The sequence below is a fragment of the Delphinapterus leucas genome, chromosome 18 (assembly GCF_059928025.1).
Source record: "Delphinapterus leucas isolate spDelLeu-1000000601 "Yukka" chromosome 18, BTC_Dleu_Yukka2, whole genome shotgun sequence".
Taxonomy (NCBI): Eukaryota; Metazoa; Chordata; class Mammalia; order Artiodactyla; family Monodontidae; genus Delphinapterus; species Delphinapterus leucas.
In genome coordinates, this window is record NC_143146.1 from 28,734,309 (window position 1) to 28,757,603 (window position 23,295).

Here is a 23,295-nt window from a genome sequence, read left to right on the forward strand (position 1 = left end):
ATATTTCAAGCAAATACAAGGACACATTTTATGTCTTCTAATCATAGTAATTGTCTTGGTTTAAGTTTCCCAGGAAACCAGCTCTGAAATAAAAGCTTGCATGCAGAAGTTTATTATGGAGTACACTAAGAAACAAAACCTGTAAAGAAATGAGGGAAGCAGGATTAGGTAAAGGGAGAAGTTGAACAGAGATCAGTTAAAAAGAGATGCTTCAGCCAAACCTACAAAGAACTCTAAAGTTGAGATGCCCTTAGCGTTGTACCCAAATTAAGGCAATTGGGCTAGACCCTGGTACCACCACAATGTTAAGTCATTTGATGCAAACTGCACCTCAGGGAGGGGACATAACATAACCATGGTCCAGGCAGCAACCCTCCGCTGACTTCTGAGCCCAATTCTCAGAGAAGAGCGCAGCTGTGAGTTGTCAGCCGCCAACACTTCTGACCACTGGGAAATAAATGACTCAATCCCGAAGGGGCAATGAATCTGGGCAAGAACCTTATAGTATCTAAGACAGTCCACCTGCAGCATTGCTCAGATTCACTTGCTTCTCTAGAGAGTTCACCCCATATCCAGGATTCTGGATAGTCTTTTTTTTTTTTTTTTTTCCTGTGGAAACCTAAAACTGGAAGATAAGTGGGGTGAGCCACAGCCCTTGTTACTGCTGGTCTCGATGCTACAACTGAAATTCATAATGACCCTCCTCCACATCTGTCCTAGACTGTCTTAACTTCAGCTAGAATCTCTGCTAGTCTAGGTGGACCACCTGGTAGGACCACCCACATACTCATCCCTGAGGTCCTAGTCACCATGCCCTTCTTGGGCCATGGGGACTGTACTTGCTCATTTAACATCAAAACTTTGTTAGGAGTACCAAGAGACACACCCATGGCTCACCTATACATACTCTTCCCTGCTCCCATGTGTAACAGCAGCCCTATCTGTTCCCGATGATAGGGGTCAGTTACTCCTGCCAGCATAGGGACTCCTTTCTTGGTCTGCTAGTCTCCTGGACCAAGGAGCCTGAAATGACTAAGAGCAACCCAAGTCCAACGGGACTCTTACTGGGCCTTCTCGTGGAAGTATTACATCTTTGGGAACCAGAAGCTCTAGAGCTACAGAGCCCAAGCAGGACAGAAAGCATATATTCTCTAAGGGGTTACTGGGAGTAGGCCCACTACTGCTTCTGCTCTGGGTTCCTGAACTCATAGATTCTATCTACTGGGGACACAGCACCATGCAATAGCTGTTAAAGTACATTAGGTGCAGCTTATGCCCCAACTTCACCTTCGAAAGACCACACCATCATTCTATTGATATTAACAGCAGGTTCTGGGTGGCATTTTATATGATAGGATAAGTGGATCCAATGGATAGTGTATTGGTTTCCTTTTGCTGCTGTAACAAATGTACTGGGTTAAAACAAACCAAATTTATTATCTTATACTTTTGGTGGACAGAAGTCCTAAAAATCAAGGTGTCAGCTGGGCTCTATTTCTTCTTGAGGCTCTGCGGAAGGATTTGTTTCCTTTCCTTTTCCAGCTTCTAGAGGTCATAAGCATTTCTTGGCTCACAGCCCTCCTTCCACCATCAAAGCCAGCAGCATAGCATCTTCAAATTTCTTTTTCTCTCTCTTCTCTGCTTTTGCCATCACCTCTTCTCTGACTCTGCTTCCACTGACACATTTCCTTCTCTCACTGGGACTCTCTTGCTTCCCCCTTATAAGAACTCTTGTGATTCTATTAGTCCCACCTGGATAATCCAGAATGCTCTTCTCATCTGAAGATCCTTAATTTAATCACATCTGCAATACCCCTTTGTACTGCAACGTATTCACAGGTTTTGAGGATTATAAGGTGGACAATTTTGGAGGTGCATCATTATTCAGTCTAACACAGACATATACCATTTACTACAAAGTGGGCACCTTGGTGTGAGACAATCTTTTCAGGATCCCATATCTGTGAAACAGAACTCTGCAAGCCTTCAGATAATGGCACTGGCCAGTGTGGGCAGGGAGCGTAAATCCATACCAAAATATGCATCAGTCCCAGGCAAGTTGAATCACTGACCCTTCCAGGGTAGAATGTAATCAACTATCCAGCAAGTGGCTGGTTGGTTTCCTTGAAATATTGTGCTTAATCTTGCTGGCAGATTGCACATTCTGCAGCAGCTAGACCAGCATTGTTAAGGGAGAGCCCTCCCTGTAAGTTCCATGCGTAACCTCCATCCTTGCCACCACACATAGCCTCCATCTCTGCACCATGGCTATTCTACCCATTAGCCTTACATATTCTTACTTCAGGCCACTTCTCCTTATATGCAAAATGGATGACTATGTGCAATGCATGAAGTCTGAACCACTGGGAGGATTTTGCCTCATCATTATCTATCAGATCATAGCATAGCAGCAGTTCATGTCAACTTGCACTTACTTACCAAGTCATCTTATGCTTGAACCAAGCTCAGCCTTTTTCCTCTTCTACATCAATCATAAGGGACCCCTCGGTCCCATGCAGCCATATGTCTGAGCTTAGAGGCAGGTACCAGTGCAATAATGGTTGATGACATCTGGCCACACACTCATGCAGCTTACTTGTTCTCTGGCCCTGTTCATGCCCAGTCCTGGGTATATCACCTCCATCTTACCATAGGTTTTTGCTGGGCCCACTGGACCTTATAAGTTGGTGGATCTGACAAAACCTAGCTCCTGTTGGGCAGTTCTAGCCACCTGACATCTCACGGCGAGGTGCTCTGTCATTATCCTGGCTCAAATAGGGTGCCAGGAGCTATTTTTCAATAGTTTATGATTTTTTATTCTAAAGATCACATATGTGGCCTTGCTCCAGAACCCTTGGATTTCTCTTTGTGATTTTCCCATTGAAACTTTCCATTCATTCCACAGCATCTTTCCCCACCACTAATACATTAATATCGTACACTCTGTCATGCTGTATGTTCCAAGTGCTTGCCCCACACTTAAGAGATGATGCAGAACCCTTTTCTGCTCTGGGCACCACTTAAAACTGGCAGCCATATGTGTCATTCAGGAAATGTGTCATTAAATATTCTCAAGTAAACATTTTACCTGCAGAACTCAGAGAAGCCTAGCAGGTGTTGTCCCTCCCTTGTGTAGCAAGTGCAAGATGTGATAACCTACCCTTTACTTTGTAGGAGGTATCTGGCATGCCTCAGACCACCGGACCCCTAACTCAGCATTTCATTGTCTTTCTACAGTGTCATATTACCACAAACTTAGTGGCTTAAATGGCACACATTATTATCACGGCTTAGCTCTGTCCTCTGCAAGGCTGTAATCAAGGTGTCAGCTAGGGCTACAGTTTCATCTAAGACTCAGCTGGGAAAGGAACCACTCCCACATTCAGTTTTTGGCAGAATTAGGCTCCTTATAGGCTGCTGGACTGAAAGACTCAGTCCTTGCTGGCTGTTGGCCAGAGTCTACCATCAGCCCCCTGCCATGTGGACCTCTCCATACAGTGGCTCACAACATGGTAGCTTGAGTCTTCAAAGTCAGCAAAAAAGAGAGGGTCTCAGCAAGATGGGAGTTGTAATATTATGTAACTTAGTCACACACATGTAATCATGTACATCCTGTCACTGTACCATATTCTATTGGTTGAAAGGAATTTTCAGGTCCTACACACACACAAGGGGAGAGATTTATACAAGGGCAGGGATATTAGGAGACAGAGATCATGGGATCACCTTAGAAACTGTCCACCACAGATGGGGTCCTTATTGCCACCCAACCAGCGGATGATCCACCTCCGAAATCCCATTTTAGAGTCTGCTTCTTCGGACCACTATCCATACCAACTGACAGGTCAGGCTTCCTAGGAAACAGACTCAGAGATGGAGACTTGTGTGAAGAAAGTTTATCAATAAGTCCTTTCAACAATACTGCCTATGAATGAGTGAGGAAAGCAGGTGAGAAAGAGAAATTGATGCAATGCAGTTGGAACAAAGGTCTTAGCTAATGCAGAGTTCTGAGCTAGCATGGCTCCTCAGAGTCATCCTGAAGTATGGTCAGAAGGCCAGGTCTCTGTACACCACATTGAGCAATTAATGGATGCGGGATCCCCCTGGGGAGGGGCTGGAACCTTGGAATCTTGGACAGCTCTCTAAGGTCAAGAGGTCAAGAGTAGCTTATGAGAAGGGGCTTAGCTGTGATCAGCTAGCAAGTCAATACTTCCAGCAGCTGGGTGGAATAAGTGCCTCAGACCTGGAGGATACCTGAGAGGCACACCTGTAGAAATCTTTTATAAACGCAAAAGGAATGACATAAAATACAATTCAGTGAACTTTTTGATGTTTGACTTGAAAAGCAAGGAAGGGTTCCCCCCGCCACCATAAAAAATAAGTTTGAAACTTTGTTCAATGGTTCCACAATGCCAAGGATGATGTCAGTGATGTCCTTGGCATTTATCTCATACCTCTCATCTCATGGCTACAAACATCAGCCATTCTGACCACCTTTGAGGTGGAAAGAGAGAAAGACAAGAGAGCAGTACCAGAAGATTTCCCTTCATCCTGCTGGCCTGAATTGTGTCCCAAAGCCAACCTAAGATGTAGGAGTCTCACAGAGAGAATACTTCATTATTTCCTGTCTCTAGAGCAGAGGCAGGCATGGACAAAGGGGATTTGGAATGGGTGCAGTGAGTCAGTCAATACTGTTTTCAAAGTAGGTTTCTGTTTTGCTAATTGAGGTCAGATCTACAAGCTTTAAAGACCAAATGAAAGATGATGACATGCCATCATTTGGCTGAGGAGCCAATTCAGGTCTATTATGTGGATGGGAGACTATCTGCCTCACTCCAAGTCCAATCAGGAAAACAAACACGTGCATGCGAGGTCTTTAAGAGAGGGGACTGAATACGGGGAACTAACTGCAAGGGTACTGAAGGAGCTGAAAAGCCAAAGAAGGGACAGAGATATCTCAAGGATTAATATCAGCAGGAAGCTACTCTTAATCCCTAGGGTTGGAGATCCCAAAGGAGGAGATACTGTTACAAGATTCCAGGATCTGGGGCTGCCCCGTGAGAACAGTTTCTGCAACAGCGGGTACCTGGCTGGAGCTGGATCATGGAAGGAGAAGCTGTCCAGGAGAAGCTGGAATCACAGAGGAGATGCTGCCCAAAATAGAGCAGGGAGGGTGGGGGATGGGAGAGGCACAGTTTCTCCTCCTTCCGACTTTCCTATCACCCATCTCATCGCACAGGCTAGCTGGCAACAGAGCCTGGAAAATGAAGTTTGCGGGGCTCATTCCCTTGTTGTACAGAGCAGGACAGGGAAACGGAAAGGAATGGACTCAAGAGCAAACAAGCAAATTACTGGCACGCCATCCCACATGCATGTGGAGATGGACTTTAGGAGTACCTGCAGGGAAGCCACAGCTTTTCTCAGGAAGCAGTGTTGTCTTTGCTCCACCACATAAATAATATAGTTCCCAACATCTGACATCATACAGATAAGATTATTCGATCTGAACTAAGAAAATAGCGTTACTCACCACAAATTAATTTAGGAAAAGCGTGAACTATTTTTCATGAAATACATGTTCTAAAAACTTTTTAAACAGCTTCTGGCCCAGTCTGAGGACAAACCTGACATGATAGGCTCAAGAGGGAGGGGATATGGCGATATATGTATCCATATAGCTTTGTTGTACAGCAGGAACTAATGCAACATTGTAAAGCAATTATACTCCAATAAAGATATAAAAAAAAAACCTGACATGATAAGGAAGGAGCAAAATATTTTTAAGAGAATGATTTATGAAGAACTAGTGAATCAATTCCTTTTTACTTTCAAAATATGAAAGTAAAAATACTGATCAAAACAGGAAGTTTAACTAGGTGGGACTAAGATTTTGATGTTCATTACAGATAAATTAACAGAGAATGTGAGCCATGGATGATCTATAATATTTGACCCTAGAAGTGTACCAGTGTCACCAGCCACTTGAGAAGAAACTATAATGTTTTGACTATTACGTGTCAAAAATTTAGCCATCAGTTAAAATTCCAAAAACTCACTGAATTTATGAAAGTAAGCAATATGTTCTGTTGAAGTAACAAATCATCCAAGGGTATTTTAGGGAAATGAATAGTCTTAAGATTCTATTCTTCTTGTCATATCAAGATATAGTAAATCTGTATTTGTGGAGAGAACACTGTAAAAAAACAAACTTCTAAATCCAAGTGTATAAAACTCAAACTGTATAATTATTTTGTTACTTCTTCTAGCATAAGATTGGGACACACCTCAAATAAAGCACCACACATAATAATAATAATTATTGCCTGCCAGAAAATGTGCTAAGCAAGTGTTTCATATTATTTAACTTAATTCTCAAAGAATCTAATGAAGTAGGTGCTATTATTACCTTCATTTTACTGATGAGAAAACTTAGCCTGAGGGAGGCTAAATGTCTTTAAAATAAGAGCATGCCTAGTATAATCAGTTTAGAGCCATTTAGATATATCCTGATAGCTGGATTAGCCAAGAACCCTATTAAAAATAATATATTTCAAGGAAACTTAGACATTGTAAAATTGCTATTCTATATAAAAATTTCAATAGTCCTTTAGGGTTTGAGGAAATATGATTTAATTATTAAACTATTTAACCTTAGTAATAAAGACCAACCTAATAACGTATAAACTATATTGAAGTTTTCAAGATTAAAATTCTGTGGTTCTTACACTTCTCTCTTTCAGAGTTATACTTTTTTTTTTAACATCTTTATTGGGGTATAATTGCTTTACAATGGTGTGTTAGTTCCTGCTTTATAACAAAGTGAATCAGTTATACATATACATATGTTCCCATATCTCTTCCCTCTTGCATCTCCCTCCCTCCCAACCTCCCTATCCCACCCCTCCAGGCGGTCACAAAGCACCCAGAGTTATACTTTATATGACTTTCTGTATCAGTTGTGAAAGCTTCTTCTGGGCTAAAACACATCACAACAATGAGATTTTTAAAACTGTGATTTGCATTCAAGTATATGTTATTGAATTTACATACTTCAAAGAATATTCTCATTAACAGATATTTTAGAATAATTTTTCAGGGAGAAAAATTTAACTCAGGGCCCCTAGAATCTGAAATTTTTATTTGTAGGAAAATTTGCACATAAAATTTGTATCTTTTAAAACTAATATGAATAAAGAGGAAAAATCATTAACTCTTCATGCCTACAAATTACTGACTCTTCCAAGGCTCTGGAAATAGTTGTTTAAAGGAAGAGGTCAAGGTATCTAGGTGATCCTATATGTAATTTTTGTTTAAAAGAATTTAAATTGCCATGTTTACATTTTCTGTTCAGTTTGCAGTATTAAATATATTTCATTTTAAAGTGCAATACATCACATTTGTCAAGACAGCAGAACCCTGTGGTCCTTAGAAAGCGGCTACTGAAGAGTGAAGCTGGAGCATTTTTTTCCTTCCAAATTGTTCTCAGCGACCAAGCTTGTTTTAAGATGCTCTCGGCCACCAATTTTGTTTTTTACATGCATTATTGTACAAATCCGGGAAACAAACTCAGACTCTTGACTTTGATCACATTTTCAGCAGTCTTGATGTTTCTGATAATGTACATGCTTCCTGTGTTTGTAGTCTTGTGTAGCATTAGTACAATATTAACCTTTTAAATGAAACTAACAATATCAATCATTGTCCTCTTACAAACACTTTATGGTTTCTGCCTGTTATTTGCTACACCAGTGCTGATGGCTTCCTTTAAAAAAAAAACTACTTAAAGATAGAGTAGAAAAAATGTAAATCTGATAAGAGTTCAGAAAACTGTAGTCCCAGGTTTGCAATTTCAAGTGGAGAAGAGCGGCAAAATCTGTGATCATAGGGATAAAAGATGAAGCCATGGTCTTATATGGTCATAGATAAGAGAGATGCTTTTGAGAAATGAGCATGATATCAACCACAAAGACTAAAAAATAGTATGCATGTGTTTCACTAATAAAATGGGCAAAGTCAGGATTTGCCGTAGTTCAATGTTATTATTTGAGGGTGACTGTGTCCTCAACTCCTGTCTAGCCAATTCTGACACCCAACCCGCCCAATGCTCCCGCCACTCTCCTCCACGCCAACTGCCCTCCCTCCCAACACGAACGCGCACACACACCCAGCCCGGCCAGAAGATAAAGCTAAGATGGCAGCGCGGAAAGTACTGGAGCCGCGCTCAGTGTGGCCGGAAAAACAAAAGCAAAGGCCTCTATATATTTCTTCATTCTGCACATTTCTCTGAATAATAAGAGCCCCCTGGCCCCCTGCCCAACACAAGGCATTCTGCAGTAGTGCGCGCAGTATTGGCGGCAGGGGACGCTTGCTTTTGCACATTTCGAGAAATCCACTTCTCCCGTTTGCAGCGGTGGTTCAGGTGACCCTCGCGACTTGCCTTGGGGACCACCCTCCCCTTCAAGTCGCCTGGACAGTGGAATCAAGGGTGAGTCCAAGCGCCCTCTCCTTCCCGGCTTGCGCCCCATGCCCTGCCACCCCACGGAGCCTTCCAAGGTGCCCAGCTGCCAAAGCAGAGGAGTAGCAGTCGCAGTGACCCGGGAGCGCACAGTGCGGAGGCAGGAAGAGGAGGAGGAGGAGAAAAAACGCTGCATTGGCTACAATTTAGAGTAAAGCGGCCGCTACCGCTGCCGTGGAAGGAAACGCCGCCAACCGCAAGAGAAACGCCACCCTCGGATACCTAAGTGAGCATGTGTGCGACTCTGCGCACGCCTAGTTGCGCCCCTCAATGACAACGGGTTTCTTAGAAATTTATCCACCTACCGGGTTTTGTGTGTACCCAGAAGGCTCGGGAAGGGGCCTGTCTGGGACTGAAGGGTATCGAAAGGACCAAAGGGGAATTCAGGACTGGGTAAGGGGGGACTTGGGGAGACAAGTGCTCCAGGTCAGTGTCCACTAGAAACTCTAAACGGGCAATGACTGCACATGCCACCACCTAAGCCTGAGCTGGAAATGTTTCTCTGTGCCGGCAACATTTATTCATTGACATATTCATTCATTCAACCAGTATCTACTTCCCTCCTGCTTAGGGCAAGAGCCTGTGCTAGGAGTTGGCAACGTGATGGGGGAACAGACACAAGCATCATTCCAGTCTTCATGTTTTGCTTTGTGTGTAACCATCTGTGAAAAGCCGTGTGACAAGGTGGCTGTCCTAGACGCTTGAAGCCCTCCCACAGTCCACAGTCCACAGTCCACAGAAGTATTATTTTGACCATTTTTCAGAGGATGAAACTTGCCCAAAGACATACAAGTATCAGAGTCAGGATCCAAACCCCTCCTCCTTTTGGGGGCCTCTCTGGCTCCTGCAACAGCTACAGCCCTTAGAGCTGCTAAGAGTTCGGGCCTTTAACTCCACCAGCCTTTAGCGGCCTCCATACCTGTGTATTGGCTCTCCTCCCGGAGTTGGGGGCGGGGGGAGGGGGAGCGGGGGCGGGGCGGTTTCTCTTCGACACAGGTGTGTAACTGTGCTGAAGCATGAGGATAGGAATTTCGACCAACAAATACTTACTGGCTATCTACCATACAGGAGGTTCTAGACAGGGGCTGAGGTAGACACCAAGATAAACAACAAGCTCTGAAGGAGCTTATAAGATAGTTGGGGAAACAAGTTTCCTTGTCTTTAAAAAAGACAACTTTTTAAAATAAAAATGACATCCATTTATTATTCAGAGCCCCAGATAAATGCACTCCTTCAGCACTCTCTCCCCGCAAAAACTAGAATTAGTTTAATTTACTTCCCCACTCCCTGTTTGTACTTCTCTAAACAGTAAACAGGGCTTGATTTTTTTTTCCCCTAAAGCAGGACATTTAAAGAGGCTTAAGAGCCAGTAAGTATATAAAGGATATAGCACTGGGATGATAGGACTTAAAAATGATTTTGCCAGGACTATTGGGCAAACTCTTCAAATTCAGAATCAAAAGGATAAAACTTAATAGGAATCAGGGTGCACTGGCGCATACATTTCTACGGCATTTACTTAGAAGGAGCTGGTAGAATAGCTTGGAACAGGGGACTCAGCAAATATTACATTCTTATGCATAACAGTGATAAGATCGTTGATAGATATGGCATTTTCAGATGTTACACAGTCAGTCACAACTAGTTTCAGGTCATATTCAAGAATTATCTTTAGTAATGTAAGTCAGGGAGTAAAAAGATAAGCCATGAAGTGACCACTGTCAAGAGATAAGAGTGCCCTCTTAGGGTGAGCGTGGAGTCAAAAAAAAAAAAAAAAGAATATTTAAGAAAAGTACTGTTGCATTAAGATTTAGCGCTGACATAAACGTTACAAACAAGAGTTTTGGAATGCCTCTGACTTGTGAATACTCTCATACCTGGGAATTCTACTTTCACAGAAAAAAAAAAAAAGAATGCGCTAAATTACTCCCTGTCTTTCGTAAGTAAAAACTATTTTAAACAGACTTAAATCCTAATGATAAAAATTCCAAACTAAGATCGCCAAAGGGACTTCTGATTCGCCGGGGCTCCTCTGCCTAGAATTCTGAGTTCAACCAGCGCCATTCACAGTACATCTTCCGCTGGCAGCACACACTTTGGGGAACGGTAGCAGGAGTGCGTACCGTCAACCTCTGGCAGTGGGCACGGGGGCCTCTATCTTTCAGGTCCCAGTTCTCCCACCTGGAGGGAACCCAGTACCTGAAGCCGACTGGTTGTAGCTGACAGCCTCCCCAGCACTTTCCTTACTCTTCCTCAAGTTGCTAGTAAAACCCGGAGAAGCGGCCTTCTTTCAGATCCGGCCCGACACTCAGGCCTCACGCCCAGAGGCCTGAGGCAGAGGGAGTGGTAGCAGAGAGGGGGTGGGGAGGGAGCGGGGCCGAAGTGACTGAGCATGTGCGAGGAGGGGCGCATGCCCAGTGCGGCCGGCAGCTTCCCATTGCGGGTGGCTCAGGCGGTGGCAGCGGTGGCGGCGGCGGCAGCGGCAGCGGCAGCGGCAGCAGCGGCGGCACCGCCTCCTCCTCATACTCCCGGGGTGGCGAGGTTAGATGAGCGGCCCCAGTAGTGGTGAGGGCAGCGCGGGGGGGGGGAGGAAAAGAAGGAGGAGGAGGAGGTCTCTGTCTTTGTAGTCTCCCTGCTGTGGAGCGAGAGGCCGCCGCCGGAGCCGTCGTCGTTGGAAAAGGGCTGTGTGTGCGCGCGCGTGTCTGCCTGCCTGTCCCGCGGGGACGAGGCGGCGGCGGCTGCAAGGATGATGATGTGCGCAGCGACTGCCTCTCCCGCCGCCGCCTCTTCGGGGGCCGGTGGGGACGGATTCTTCCCTGCCGCCACCATCTCTTCTTCCCCGGCGCCGGGGGCGCTGTTCATGCCGGTTTCCGAGGGCTCCTTGGCGGCCACGGGGCTGGGGCTCGGGCTGCCGGCCGCGGACTCCCGGGGTCACTACCAGCTGCTGCTGTCAGGCCGGGCCCTGGCCGACCGCTACCGGAGGATTTACACAGCTGCGCTCAGTGACAGGGACCAGGGGGGTAGCAGCGCTGGACACCCGGCCTCCAGGTGCGTCTCCGGGTGCCCTTCGTTGCGCCACATGCTGCATGTGCGCTCGAGTGTGTGTGTCTGTCTGTCTACATACGTATTCACTGAGCTGTCTTTCAGCAAGCGCTTGATGCTAGGTGGTAGAATCACTTATTGAGATAGGAGGGTGCGGTGGCGGCAGTTTCTGTTCTAAGTGTGTGTAACTGTCTTTGTAGGGGGCAAGAGAGGGTGGGAGGGGAGCTTGTGATGCTAGAAATGGTGGTGGTGCGGGTCGGTTATGACACGTGTATGTGTATTGTTGAAGGAGGAGAGATGAGCAGAGGGTAATGCACCAAGAGAATTTGCAAGAGCGATGAGGGAAGTGTTGTTCCCAGTGTCTCTGCCGCAATGGTATTTGCACGGATTTCTCATAACCCCTCCCCCCACCCCTTCATGACATTCCATCCTCACCTCTCCGCCTACTGTAAAAAAAAAATCTGCCTTTCACTGAGGGGGGTGATGGTATCCGTTAAGGATAATGTCATATATATAGGATGAGTTTTAGATAATCAGCCTGTAGGATAAGGCATGGGGTTTCAATTTAAGAGATTTATGCGAAAGGGATGCAGTTGGAGGTTTAGGTGGCTGTGAAAGCTGTCTGATACAGATTTTTAGAGCTGTACTTTGATAAGTGGACCTTTTGGTCCTCTAGAGATGTGGTTGCAGCAGTGCTTGTGTTCTGTTGTCCCATCGGCCATTTCCCTTCATCTTCTGTTCTATTTCCTCTGCCACTTTTCGGCTTTAGAGTGCAGGAGGGTGGTTTATGGGGAAAAGGGGAAACCTGAAGAACTTCAAAATATGACAGCTGGTGTAGTGATCAACTGACACCAACTGGAAAATTTGAGTAGCTCCTAGATCTCTTCCTAGGCTTGGTGCACCTTCAGCTCCCGCGATGGAGGAGATGTTAAACCACTTTCATTTTCTTAAAATGTGGGTGTCGTTTTGCTTAAGGCTCTCCTGTTGTTTTCCTTTCCGTGCTCTTACATGCCACATACCTTGAAGGATGGTGACTGACTTGTTTCACCAGCTTACCTTTGGCAGTGGTAATTGGGAGTTGGCTTCATCTTTTTTTTTTCTCACACCTTCTTGCAATACATAGGGAAAGCATAGTAGGATTTTGTCAAATAAGTTACAGTTTACTGTATTTATTGAATATGTAGTTTGTTCGGTAATAACCAGATGCCGTTTTCTCTCATTATGAGAGGGGCTAGGCTGTGAGTCAGGTATTTGTGGTTGACCAGTATGTACTGTGGCTCTTATCCACTGCAGAGAGTTGTAAAGATGGAGCTTTCTTCACACGTTTTCTGGGTAAACCACTCTTCTCGTGTGTATAATTGTTTACAGGATTGGAACTTGAGTAGTTTTATCATACTGATATAAATGTGTGTAACTAACTACCCTTTGCTATGTAAACTGAAGGCCACAATGGCACGTCTGTTTCTTGCTGATGCTTTTGAAAATAGCACAAAAATCTCAATAGACAGTTTGCTCTAATGATTAGGTATAATTTGGAGCTGTGAGTCTGTATATTATGGCATCATAGGTACATCTTTACAAACTCCTCTCAAAGAATTTGAATTTATTTTGTGTGTTGTTTCCAGACTTATGCAATAATTTGTGACTGGTATGTTCCCTGTTTTAACTCTGTACTACTATACTTGTGTAATAATACAGTTTCTGTGTATTTAGAACTGTATAAACTGTTTTAGACAAAATTAATATAGATTAACCACATATATAAAGTCTATGAATGATTTTTAGTGTTTGGTCAATTTTTGTACAAGCTGTCAATTAAAATTAGTGAAGAATTAATTCAAGTACTGTATTTCAAGAAGTACTAATGGAAACGAGCCTTAAGTTGTGTGATATTGCCTTCTAGTGCTTGTTCAGAACATGATTGTTTATTATACTTCACATTATTTTTTCTAAGTCTTGGCCTGCAGCTATTCTTTATTGAGGATTTGCTTAAGAATTCAGTCACATTTCTTATTAACTCTGAATGGGGAAATTGGAGCTGGGATTTCGGTTCTGACTGAATGATGTAATTATTTGTATGGGGCACTAGTTGAGTTAGAGGAGAAGATGAAATGTTTCAGAGACAGAGAATGGAGCAAGAATAGAGGGTGAAATTCTAGTGAGAATCAAGTTTAAAGCTGTGAGAGAAAGGAGACAGTGAAGGAAGCTGAAAAAAGATTTAAAAAATTAAGAAGAGAACTGTGGGACAGTGGCACCTCCGGTCCTAAGAAAGTGGATTGAAAGTCCTCGACAGGGATAAATGTTGAAGAAAGTGAGAACACTTTCCAGGTCGCTGATGACTTTTGAGGAAGTGGTCAAGATTCTGTGGAAGAGAGATGTGGCTGCGGAGTCAATGGGATATTTTGGGGTAATGGGGAGATGGTTGAGGGAAGGATATTTGAGTATGGGAGGGTGGGTGGGAAACATTCAGTAAGTGGAGAAGGAGAAATTAAAGAAGTTAGAGAGGGGCTAAATGATGGTGAGAAGTCTAAGGGAGATCTCAGGGACAGGTTTAACATGACAGGTGGAGAGGTTAGCCACTAAAGAAAACGTTAGGAGCTAGTCATCCTTTAATATAGAAGGGGAGGATAAATCTAAAGACTAGGAATTAAGAACTGTATCCTATTCGTTTTGGTAATCCCAGTGTCTAGCACAATTTTTGGCATCTGTTCTGTAAATATCCAGTGCCTACTGTGTGCCAGGCACTGTTTTAGGTGCTGAAGCTGTAACAGTGAGCAGGATAGACTAGGTCTCTACTCTGTTTGGAACTTCCACTCCAATGGGGAGAAATAAGCAACTGATCATTTCAGGTAGTGGTAAGTAACCAGGAAGGAAATGAACCCAGTTGCACGTGATAGATGATTTGTAGTTGGCGGGAGCTGGGGGTGTATTTTAGGTAGGGTGGTCAGGATGGGTCTCTTTGTGAGTTGGCATTTAAGTTGAGTCATAATGATTGGAAGGCAGAACTAGAGGAATGGTGTTCTAGGAAAATATAGTCTCTGACGCAGAAACAAGGTTGTGTTCAAGGAATGAAAACAAGGCGAGTGAGTTATCAGTCAGTGTTGAATAAATTAATTACTATGGATTATGTTTTAGGTGTAGGTAGAGAAGTTAAGGGATGGCAGCCTAATGGTGTCAGTGACTTTGATGGCCTTGCAGTGAATGCTTGGATTCTGAAGCTGGACTGGTTTTAGATGCTGGCTTTGCCACTTTTTAGCTGTGTGACCTTGGGTGCATTACATAACTCCTATACCTAAGTTTTTGGCTTAAAAAATATTTTTGAGATATAATTGGCATATACCATTCTATCAGTTGTAGGTGTACAACATAACCATTCCATATTTTGAGAAATGACTACCACATAAAGTCAAGTTAACATCCATCATCACACATAGTTGAAAGTTTTTTTTTCTTGCGGTGAGAGCTTTTGAGATCTACTCTCTTAGCAACTTTCAAATATACAGTCTAGTATTATTAACTATAGTCACCATGCTGTACATTACATCCGCATGACTTATTTATTTTATAACTGGAAGTTTTTCTTTGTACCTTTCAACTCCCTTTGCCCATTTTGCCCATCTCCCACCCCCTGCGTCTGGCAAACATGAATCTCTCCTCTGTATCTATGAGTTCAGTTTTGTGTTTTGTTTTGTTTTTTTTTTAGATTTCACTTATAAGTGAGATTATATGGTATATGTGTCTTTCTCTGTCTGACTTATTTCACTTACCATAATGCCCTCAAGATCCATTCTTGGTGTTGCAAATGGCAAGATTTCCCTCTTTTTTATGGCTGAATAATATCCCATTTATTATATATATCACACCTTCTTTATTCATCTATCAGTGGACATTTAGGTGGCTTCTTGGGTATTGTAAATAATGCTGCAGTGAGCATAGGGGTGCAGATATCTTTTCAAGTTAGTGTTTTCATTTCCTTTGAGTATATTCTCAGAAGTGAAATTGCTGGATCATATGGTAGTTCTATTTTTAATTTTTTGAAGATCCTCCCTATTGTTTTCCGTAGTGGCTACATCAATTTACATTCCCACCAACAGTGCGTAAGAGTTCCCTTTTCTCCATATCCTTGCCAGTACTTTTTATTTCTTGTCTTTTTGATAATAGTCATTCTAACAGTGTAAAGTGATATTTCATTGTAGTTTTGATTTGCATTTTCCTAGTGATTAGTGATGTTGAGCATCTTTTCATGTACCTGTTGGCCATTCATGTATCTTTTTTTGGAAAAATGTTTATTCAGAGCCTGTTTCCATTTTCTGAATTGGATTGTTTGTGTTCTTTTGTTTGCTTTTTGTTGTTTTTTGATATTGAGGTGTGTGAGTTCTTAATTTTAGATACTGACTCCTTACCAGTAGTATATGGTTTGCGAGTATTTTCTCCCATTTGGTAGGTTGCCTTTTCATTTTTGTTGCTTTCCTTTGCTGTGCAGAAGCTTTTTAGTTTGATGTAGTCCCACTTGTTTTGTTTTGCTTTTCTTTATGCCTCAGTTTTCTTCTATGTAGAATGGGAATAATAATAATGAGGATCGTATTGTAGATTGAATGAATCTGTATATGTAAAGTGCTTGGCACATTAAGTGCTAATAAATATTAATTAATGATTACTGAGAGTGAAGGGGCAGATGGAGTTTGGGGACTTAAAGAGAAGGCAGAGATCATGTCTTATTCTTTTATGTTTTGGTCTCAATGACTGTTGAATGTGGGAATAACTATTTCATTTGTTCAGTGACTGAATAAATATATTTTTGTAGGAATGAATCAGTCAAAGTTGGAACATTTGCTTGAGGAAAGGGATTGTTAGGAAATGAATAAAAGAATGTTTGATCAGTTCTTAGTGGGAATGGTAGTACAGCATTGATTGCATTTGGGAAGAACCATAGCATGGTGGCTAAATCTGCTCTGGAGTCAGACCATCTTAGTATTTCAGTTCTGCTTTTTTCTGTCTTAAAATGGGTAAGTTAATTAGCATTTCCATGTCTGTTTCTTTACTTGTATCCTTATAGGGCTATTGAAAGGACATTGTGTCTGAACATTGTTAAGTGCTCATTAAATGTTAGCTGCTGTTGTTGGTGGTCGTGGTATTACTATTACTACTACTACTGTTATTATTATTAAAATCACATATTTAAAATTCCAGTCAGCATGATGTTGTAAGCTTTTCCACTCAGAAGAGAAATGAAAAAAACTGCTAGTTGATTCAAGGTTGAAGTGTGCCTGGAGGTCTAAGAAAAAAAGAAAGTGAAGGTTTTTGGTGACAAAGATTGAACATATGGTAAAAAGGAAAGTGATGCCAGGAGGGAACTGATAGACTGGGAGATAAAGACAGTCAGGGTATCTGGGCTGAAGTGGTAGAAGAACAGCGTTAGTGGAAACAATAGAGGGGACTGTGGTTAAAATGGGAAATGGCTTTTCTTCTCCAAGCTAAACCCACTTACTTCCTTCAGCTTCTTTATCTCTTTCTTGTTAGAAATGCTATTTGAGCCCATCCTTCAGATGCATGGAATTTCGGTTAGAAGAGGTTAATCCATCAAAGATTCCGGGATTAATACTTGGTGCTAACCATTAGCATTACAAAGATTTGTAAGACAGTTTCTACGTTGAGTTTATTGTCTGGATGGGTGTGAAAGGTACAAAGGCAGGTACTTACAAAAGTGTTAAATGAAATGACTAAGAAAGCATAGCCTATTGTGACCAAGGGATGGCATTCTGAGCTGGTACAAAAGCATGAGCAAGAGGTGAGAAAGCACAGTTTGTGTGTAGGTAATGGTAAGAATTCTGTTAGAGCTAGAATGTAGGTGTTATGAGGGAGAACAATGGGAATTCAGTCTGGAAGTGGAGGCTTTGGTCAGAGGGTATGGCAGCTTGAACTGCCAGGTAAGAGTTAGATTTTATTCAGGAGACACTGATAGTTTTGAGCTATGAAGAGACATTATTGTAGGAGTGTTTTAGTAAGTGATATAGGATCAAATCAGTATATTTGTGGATAGGTAGTAATTTGCTTCATATAGCTGTTACATCTATGGAATCCTATATAAACACATTTTAAGGCAAAAATTGCTCTGTTGGCATATTAGCAAGTAGAAATATGAAATGAATTCGTTTCCTAGATCAAGATAAAAGAAGATCTTGCCTTTGGGCTTAAAAAGAAAATAAAAATGTTAATTTAAAAATAGTTTTGCATTTTAAAAAATCGTCAGAATAGTCTCACTTTTTCATTCAAGAATAGATTAAATATTCAGGTTTTGGGGGGAGGGGACAGGTTAATCAAGGTTTAATTTACATATAATAAAATTCACCCTTTTTAAGTGTCCATTTGAAGAGTCTCCGAACCATCACAGTCAAGTATAGAATATTTCCATCATTCTAAAAAGTTTCTTTAGTTAATGCCCTTTTCCTACCCCTAGCCACTGGCCACCACAGACCAGTTTTCTGTCACTAATATTTTACCTTTTCTAGAATGTCTTATAAAACTAGCTCCTTAAGGACAGGACCCCAGATACTGTTCCCCTTTATGTCATCTATCCCCATATTTCCTCTAAATGGAAGTTAGGCTTTAAAGCTTCAACAGGTTTTGGTTAAACATTTTTTGGCAAGAATATTTTGTATATAATGCTGAGTACTGCACATTACATCCCATCCAGAGGTTTTCAGGTTGTCTCATTGTTTAATAATGCTCAGTCTAGTTACTTGAATTACTTGGATGAGATGGTACCCACTAGGTCTCTTTTCTGTAAATGTATGCTTCTTCCATTTGCATTAGGCAGGTAATCATGGGTAATAACTTTGGCACACTGTGAATATCTTCCACCTAACGGTTTTAGCATCTTTTGATAATCCTTGACTGAGGCAATAATTTCATTAGGGGCTACAAAATGATGATTTTTATATTTCTGTTAAAATAGAATTTTTAGTAGCTGATGCTCTTCTGCAAAGAAGAGTTTTCCTTTATCAACTGGTGGTAAACTTAGTTCCTCCTAAGAAAGCAGGGTAAATGATTCATTTTCTCCCCTCATTAGCCCATCTGGTATAATAGTCTAGCAGTGGTGTGGTGGTTTCTCTAGTTCATCACCCATGTCCCTCCATTCAGTTACAAGTTCCCCCAGCCATTGAGAATATTGGCAGCTAAAACTGATTGCAACTGAGTCTCTCCAGGCATTGCTGTGAGCCAACAGACCTGCTTTCCTCAAAGTCTTGCGTTTTCTTCAGGATCAGCCTGCATCCAATGCCTATTGTGTGGGGGTGTGAATGCCTGGCCCTTTTGCCCTAAGGTAGGACAACTTTGAAGATCCATCGCAACTCCAGAGCTCCCCATGGATTGGCTGAGGCCTTCCTGTGACTGCATTTCAATTCAACTGCTTCCTCTGTTTAGTCTCACTTCCTTTACTCTCCCACAGGCGTTGATTTGGAGGGCATTCTCCAGTACTTCGGTTGTGCAGATCTTCATTTCAGAGCCTTTTTTCTTCCAAGACAGTTGTGGTATCAGCAGTGGTCTGAGGAAGTAGTCTTCAAAATGGAATTTTGGAGCTAGATTATCTGCTGGCTGGCTAGTAGTAAGAACCCCGCTACTGGTGTAGATGGAGCACTGATACTGATAACCCTTTGCATGCACTGTAGCTGTGCACCTGTTAAAACTTTAAGTGGTGGCAAATTGGAATGGCATTCCTGTAGAATAAAAAGTATTTGTGGGTACAGTATCTTAGGCTTTTGAGACATTTAGGGGAGTTATTAATTATACGGACGGTGTAGTCAGATGGCTGTTTGGTGAGTGACATAGGTTGGAGAAAGACAATGAAAGGCTGAAGGTAATTGGGGCAAAATGAGAAAGTTAGGTAATTTCTTTCTTTGGTATCATGTAAAGAAACTCATCTTCTGCAGTAGGAGGAAAGAAAAAACTAAGGATTAGGCCCAAGATTTAATTTCAGGGGTAGCAGAGCTCCAGGGCAGGTTGATTTCTCAACAAGTCTGCTAAGCCAGTGTGTCTGTCCTCTGGTTAGGAAGGAATGAGACCCTGGCTTTTAAGATGGGACGTCTGAGTTGATGCACTGGAAAACCTTGAAACCCCAAATTCCTCTGAACCCTCTGAGCCTACAGAAGTGACCTTCTTCTCCTGTCTAGAGGGTAGTTACTTGAAGATTATGCTGCCCCTGCTACCCCTATCTATTCTCCTCTCCCCTGCTGTCTATCACCAAACCAATAACTAACTAGAGTCAAGTCACAACAAAGCCTACTGAGAGGTGCTGGGTCTGCTGAGGGAGGAGAGAGACTGCAGTGCACATATACACACGCACGCGCGCACACACAGATTGATTCCCATACTGCACTGAGGCACCCCCAAACACCCCAGCAGACACACAAGAATACCATGGGATAGTTCAGAATTTTAAAGGAAACACAGAAATATCTGTCACAAACTACTAACTTGAGGTAGTTCACGGTTTCTACATTAGATCCTGTTGCACTCCTTTTGATGATGACGTATCTTTTTTTTTTTTGCGGTACGCGGGCCTCTCACTGTTGTGGCCTCTCCCATAGCGGAGCACAGGCTCTGGACGCGCAGGCTCAGCGGCCATGGGTCACGGGCCCAGCCGCTCCGGGGCATGTGGGATCTTCCCGGACCGGGTCACAAACCCGTGTCCCCTGCATCGGCAGGCGGACTCTCAACCACTGTGCCACCAGGGAAGCCCATGATGATGTCATATCTTTTTAAAGTTGAATTTTTGGTTGTTGCTGTGATACAACAAAGCACTGCACAGAAATCAGTGTGGAAGAGAAGAGGAGGGTGACATGTTTAATCTGCACAAGTTTGAGAAGTTGTGCAGTACTCAGAATGTGCAGTGTCCTATAATTAAGTAATTGTGCTTAAGGTGAGATATAAATATTTTTCTTTAAGTTTATGTGTATTAATTTTTCAAATGGCTACTAAGTTGTTAGAATGTAAATTCTTATTAATTATTTGGAACTCATTACATAATAAGCTCTACTGTTAGGTTATTCCATTTGGCCTACAAGGGTTATGGAAAAATTACTGATGATGGCTACGCAAGGGCCCAGTAATGAATTTATGTTCATCAGTGCTGATCTAGCAACTGAACTGATGAATGTCCAGCCTGACAATAGCAGAGACTAACTTTCCTTCAAGGATACCAACCAGTCCTTGTGCCTTGGAAAGGACCGTGATTCATTTTGACTGGATTTGATGCATATTCTGTGTTATGAGTTTCCCTTTGCAACTTGCCGGGGCTCAATCAGTGCCCATATTTGGGGGCTTACAGAGTGATCCATCAGCACAGGGTGCCACATAACATCATTGCAGAGTAAGGGACCCACTTTATAGCAAATGAATCCCACACATCCATTTGTCCTGTTGTGCACCATAACTGCCCAGAAGCTGCTGACCTGATAGATAGTAAGACAGTCTTTTTTTTTTTTTTTTTTTTTTGCGGTACACGGGCCTCTCACTGTTGTGGCCTCTCCCGTTGTGGAGCACAGGCTCCGGACGCGCAGGCTCAGCAGCCACGGCTCACGGGCCCAGCCGCTCCGCGGCATGTGGGATCCTCCCGGACCGGGGCACGAACCCGTGTCCCCTGCATTGGCAGGCGGACTCTCAACCACTGCGCCACCAGGGAAGCCCCCGTAAGACAGTCTTTTGATGGCACAACTGATGATGAGCGTAAGGTCCTATCCTTCAGTGTTCCTAGTAGGAAGAACACATGGAAATTGGGATGCCTCCACTTAGCATCACTGTCAGTGATCTACTGGGGACTTTATGCTTCCCATCCCTGTAGCTCTGAGCACTGGGGGTTAAAAGGTCCTGGTTCTCCGAAGGGAAACATTTTCAACAGAGACACTGTAAGAGTCCTGTTATACTTTAAGACACTGCTACTGGTGGGATTTGGTGCTTCTTTTCCAAGATAAGGAGTCACCATTTTGACAGGGCTAATGTACCTGATCATCTGAAGGAGGTAGGGCTGCTGTTATGCAATGGAACATGGAGTTTGGCACACAGGTGATCTACTGGGTGTCTATTGGTACTTTCTTTTCCAACTTGAATGGTAAATGGACATGAGAAAGGCCTGATGGCCACCTCACAGGATCAGCCAACTGGACCAGGAGAAATTCTAGCCAAAGATGAAGGGAATCCAGAATGACTAGCAGAGAAGAGGTTGTGACTATAAGTTTTGGCCTTGAAACCATCTGAAACCAGTGGTGGAGGCTGTAGTTTGTCCTACTTTACTTCCTCTGGAAAGTTTCTCCAGGAAATGAGACTAACCAGAATTCTGCAGGAACATTGTCCAGAATTTATTTGAAGCAAGTGAATGCTAGTAGTATAATAGGTGACCTGTAGTGAATGCTGTGGATTAATTTTAACTGTTTTATAGATTCTCTGGGATGTTCTGTAAAATCATATCATCATTCTTTCTGATCTCCAGATAACCCTGTGCTCCCCCAACCTTTATTCCAATGACAAGAACCTTTCTACTTCTGTTCAGTGTTGAATAGAAGTGGTGAAAGTTGCATCCTTCCTTGTTCCTAATGTGAGGGAGAAACAATGACAAAGTAGTCTCTTTGTCTTTCACTATTAGCTGTAGATATTTTGATGGCCTTTGCCAGTTTGAGGAAGTTCTTTACTATTCCTATTTTGCTTATGGTTTTTATCATAAATGTGTATTGAATTTTGTCAAATGCTTTTCCTGCATTTATCAATATGATCATATATTAAGAGAATAAAAGGAAAAATTAAATTAATTAATTTTGAATGGTAAGTCAACCTTGCATTCCTGGGATAAAACCTCATATGTGATGTATTGTTGACTTTGATTTGCTTTTATTTGTTAAGAATTTTGGGGTTTATATTCACGAAGGATATTGGTCTATAATCTTTTTTTTGGTAATGTCTTTGTCAGGTTTTGGTATTACAGTTATCCTTGTTTCAGAAAACCAGTTGGTTAGTAATCTTGTCTGTATTTTTAAAAAGTTTGCATGAGATTGGTCTTATTACTTCTTCAATATTTGACAGAACTCACTAGGGGTACCATCTGGTCCTAGAATTTTCTTTGGGGGAGGCTTTTGACAGATTCATTTTCTTTAATAGATACAGGGATATTCAGATTTTTTTGTTATTTCTCATGTGAATTTCAGTAACTTTTTTTTTTGAGAAATTTGTCCTTTCATTTGAATTGTTGAAATTTTTGGCATAAAGTTGTTCATAGCATTCTTTTTATTATTCTCTAATGTCTGTGGGGGTCTGTGGGGATAATCCTTTTTTCATTCTTCATGTTTGTGTTTTCTCTTTTTTCCTTGATTAGCTAGAAGTTTGTCATTTTTGTTTATAAGTTCAAAGAATCAACTTTTGGCATTATTGATTTTCTCTAATATTGGTTTATTTTCTATTTCATTGACTTTCCTCTTATTATAATTTACTTCTTTTTTACTTTGCTCTGTTTTTTCTTTTTTAGTTTTTTAAGATGGAATCTTAGGTCATTGATTTTAGATTTTTCTTGTCTTCTAATATAGGTATTTAAAGTGATGGATTTTCATCTAAGCACTTCTTTAGTTGTATCCCACAAATTTTTATATTCAGTATATTCTTTGTCATTTAACTTAAAATATTTTCTAATTTTCTTTGTAATTTCATCTTTGATTCATGCCTTGCTTAGAATTATTTTATTTAACCCTCATATATTT

At 42.1% G+C, this 23,295-nt stretch overlaps 1 protein-coding gene across 18 annotated transcripts in view; it reads left to right on the top strand.

The window, feature by feature from the left end:
* Positions 1–10,892: 10,892 nt before the first annotated feature.
* Positions 10,893–23,295, top strand: part of MYCBP2 (MYC binding protein 2) — a 276,112-nt gene continuing 263,709 nt past the window's right edge. For 17 of the 18 annotated variants that reach the window (XM_089899222.1, XM_089899228.1, XM_089899223.1 and 14 more), the window contains exon 1: positions 10,963–11,563. In XM_089899222.1, the coding sequence (XP_089755348.1) occupies positions 11,262–11,563 (302 nt within the window). In that variant the 5' untranslated portion in view covers positions 10,963–11,261. Of the gene's footprint in view, positions 11,564–23,295 lie in introns of all 18 variants that reach the window. The other variant, XM_089899231.1, reaches the window with a different exon arrangement.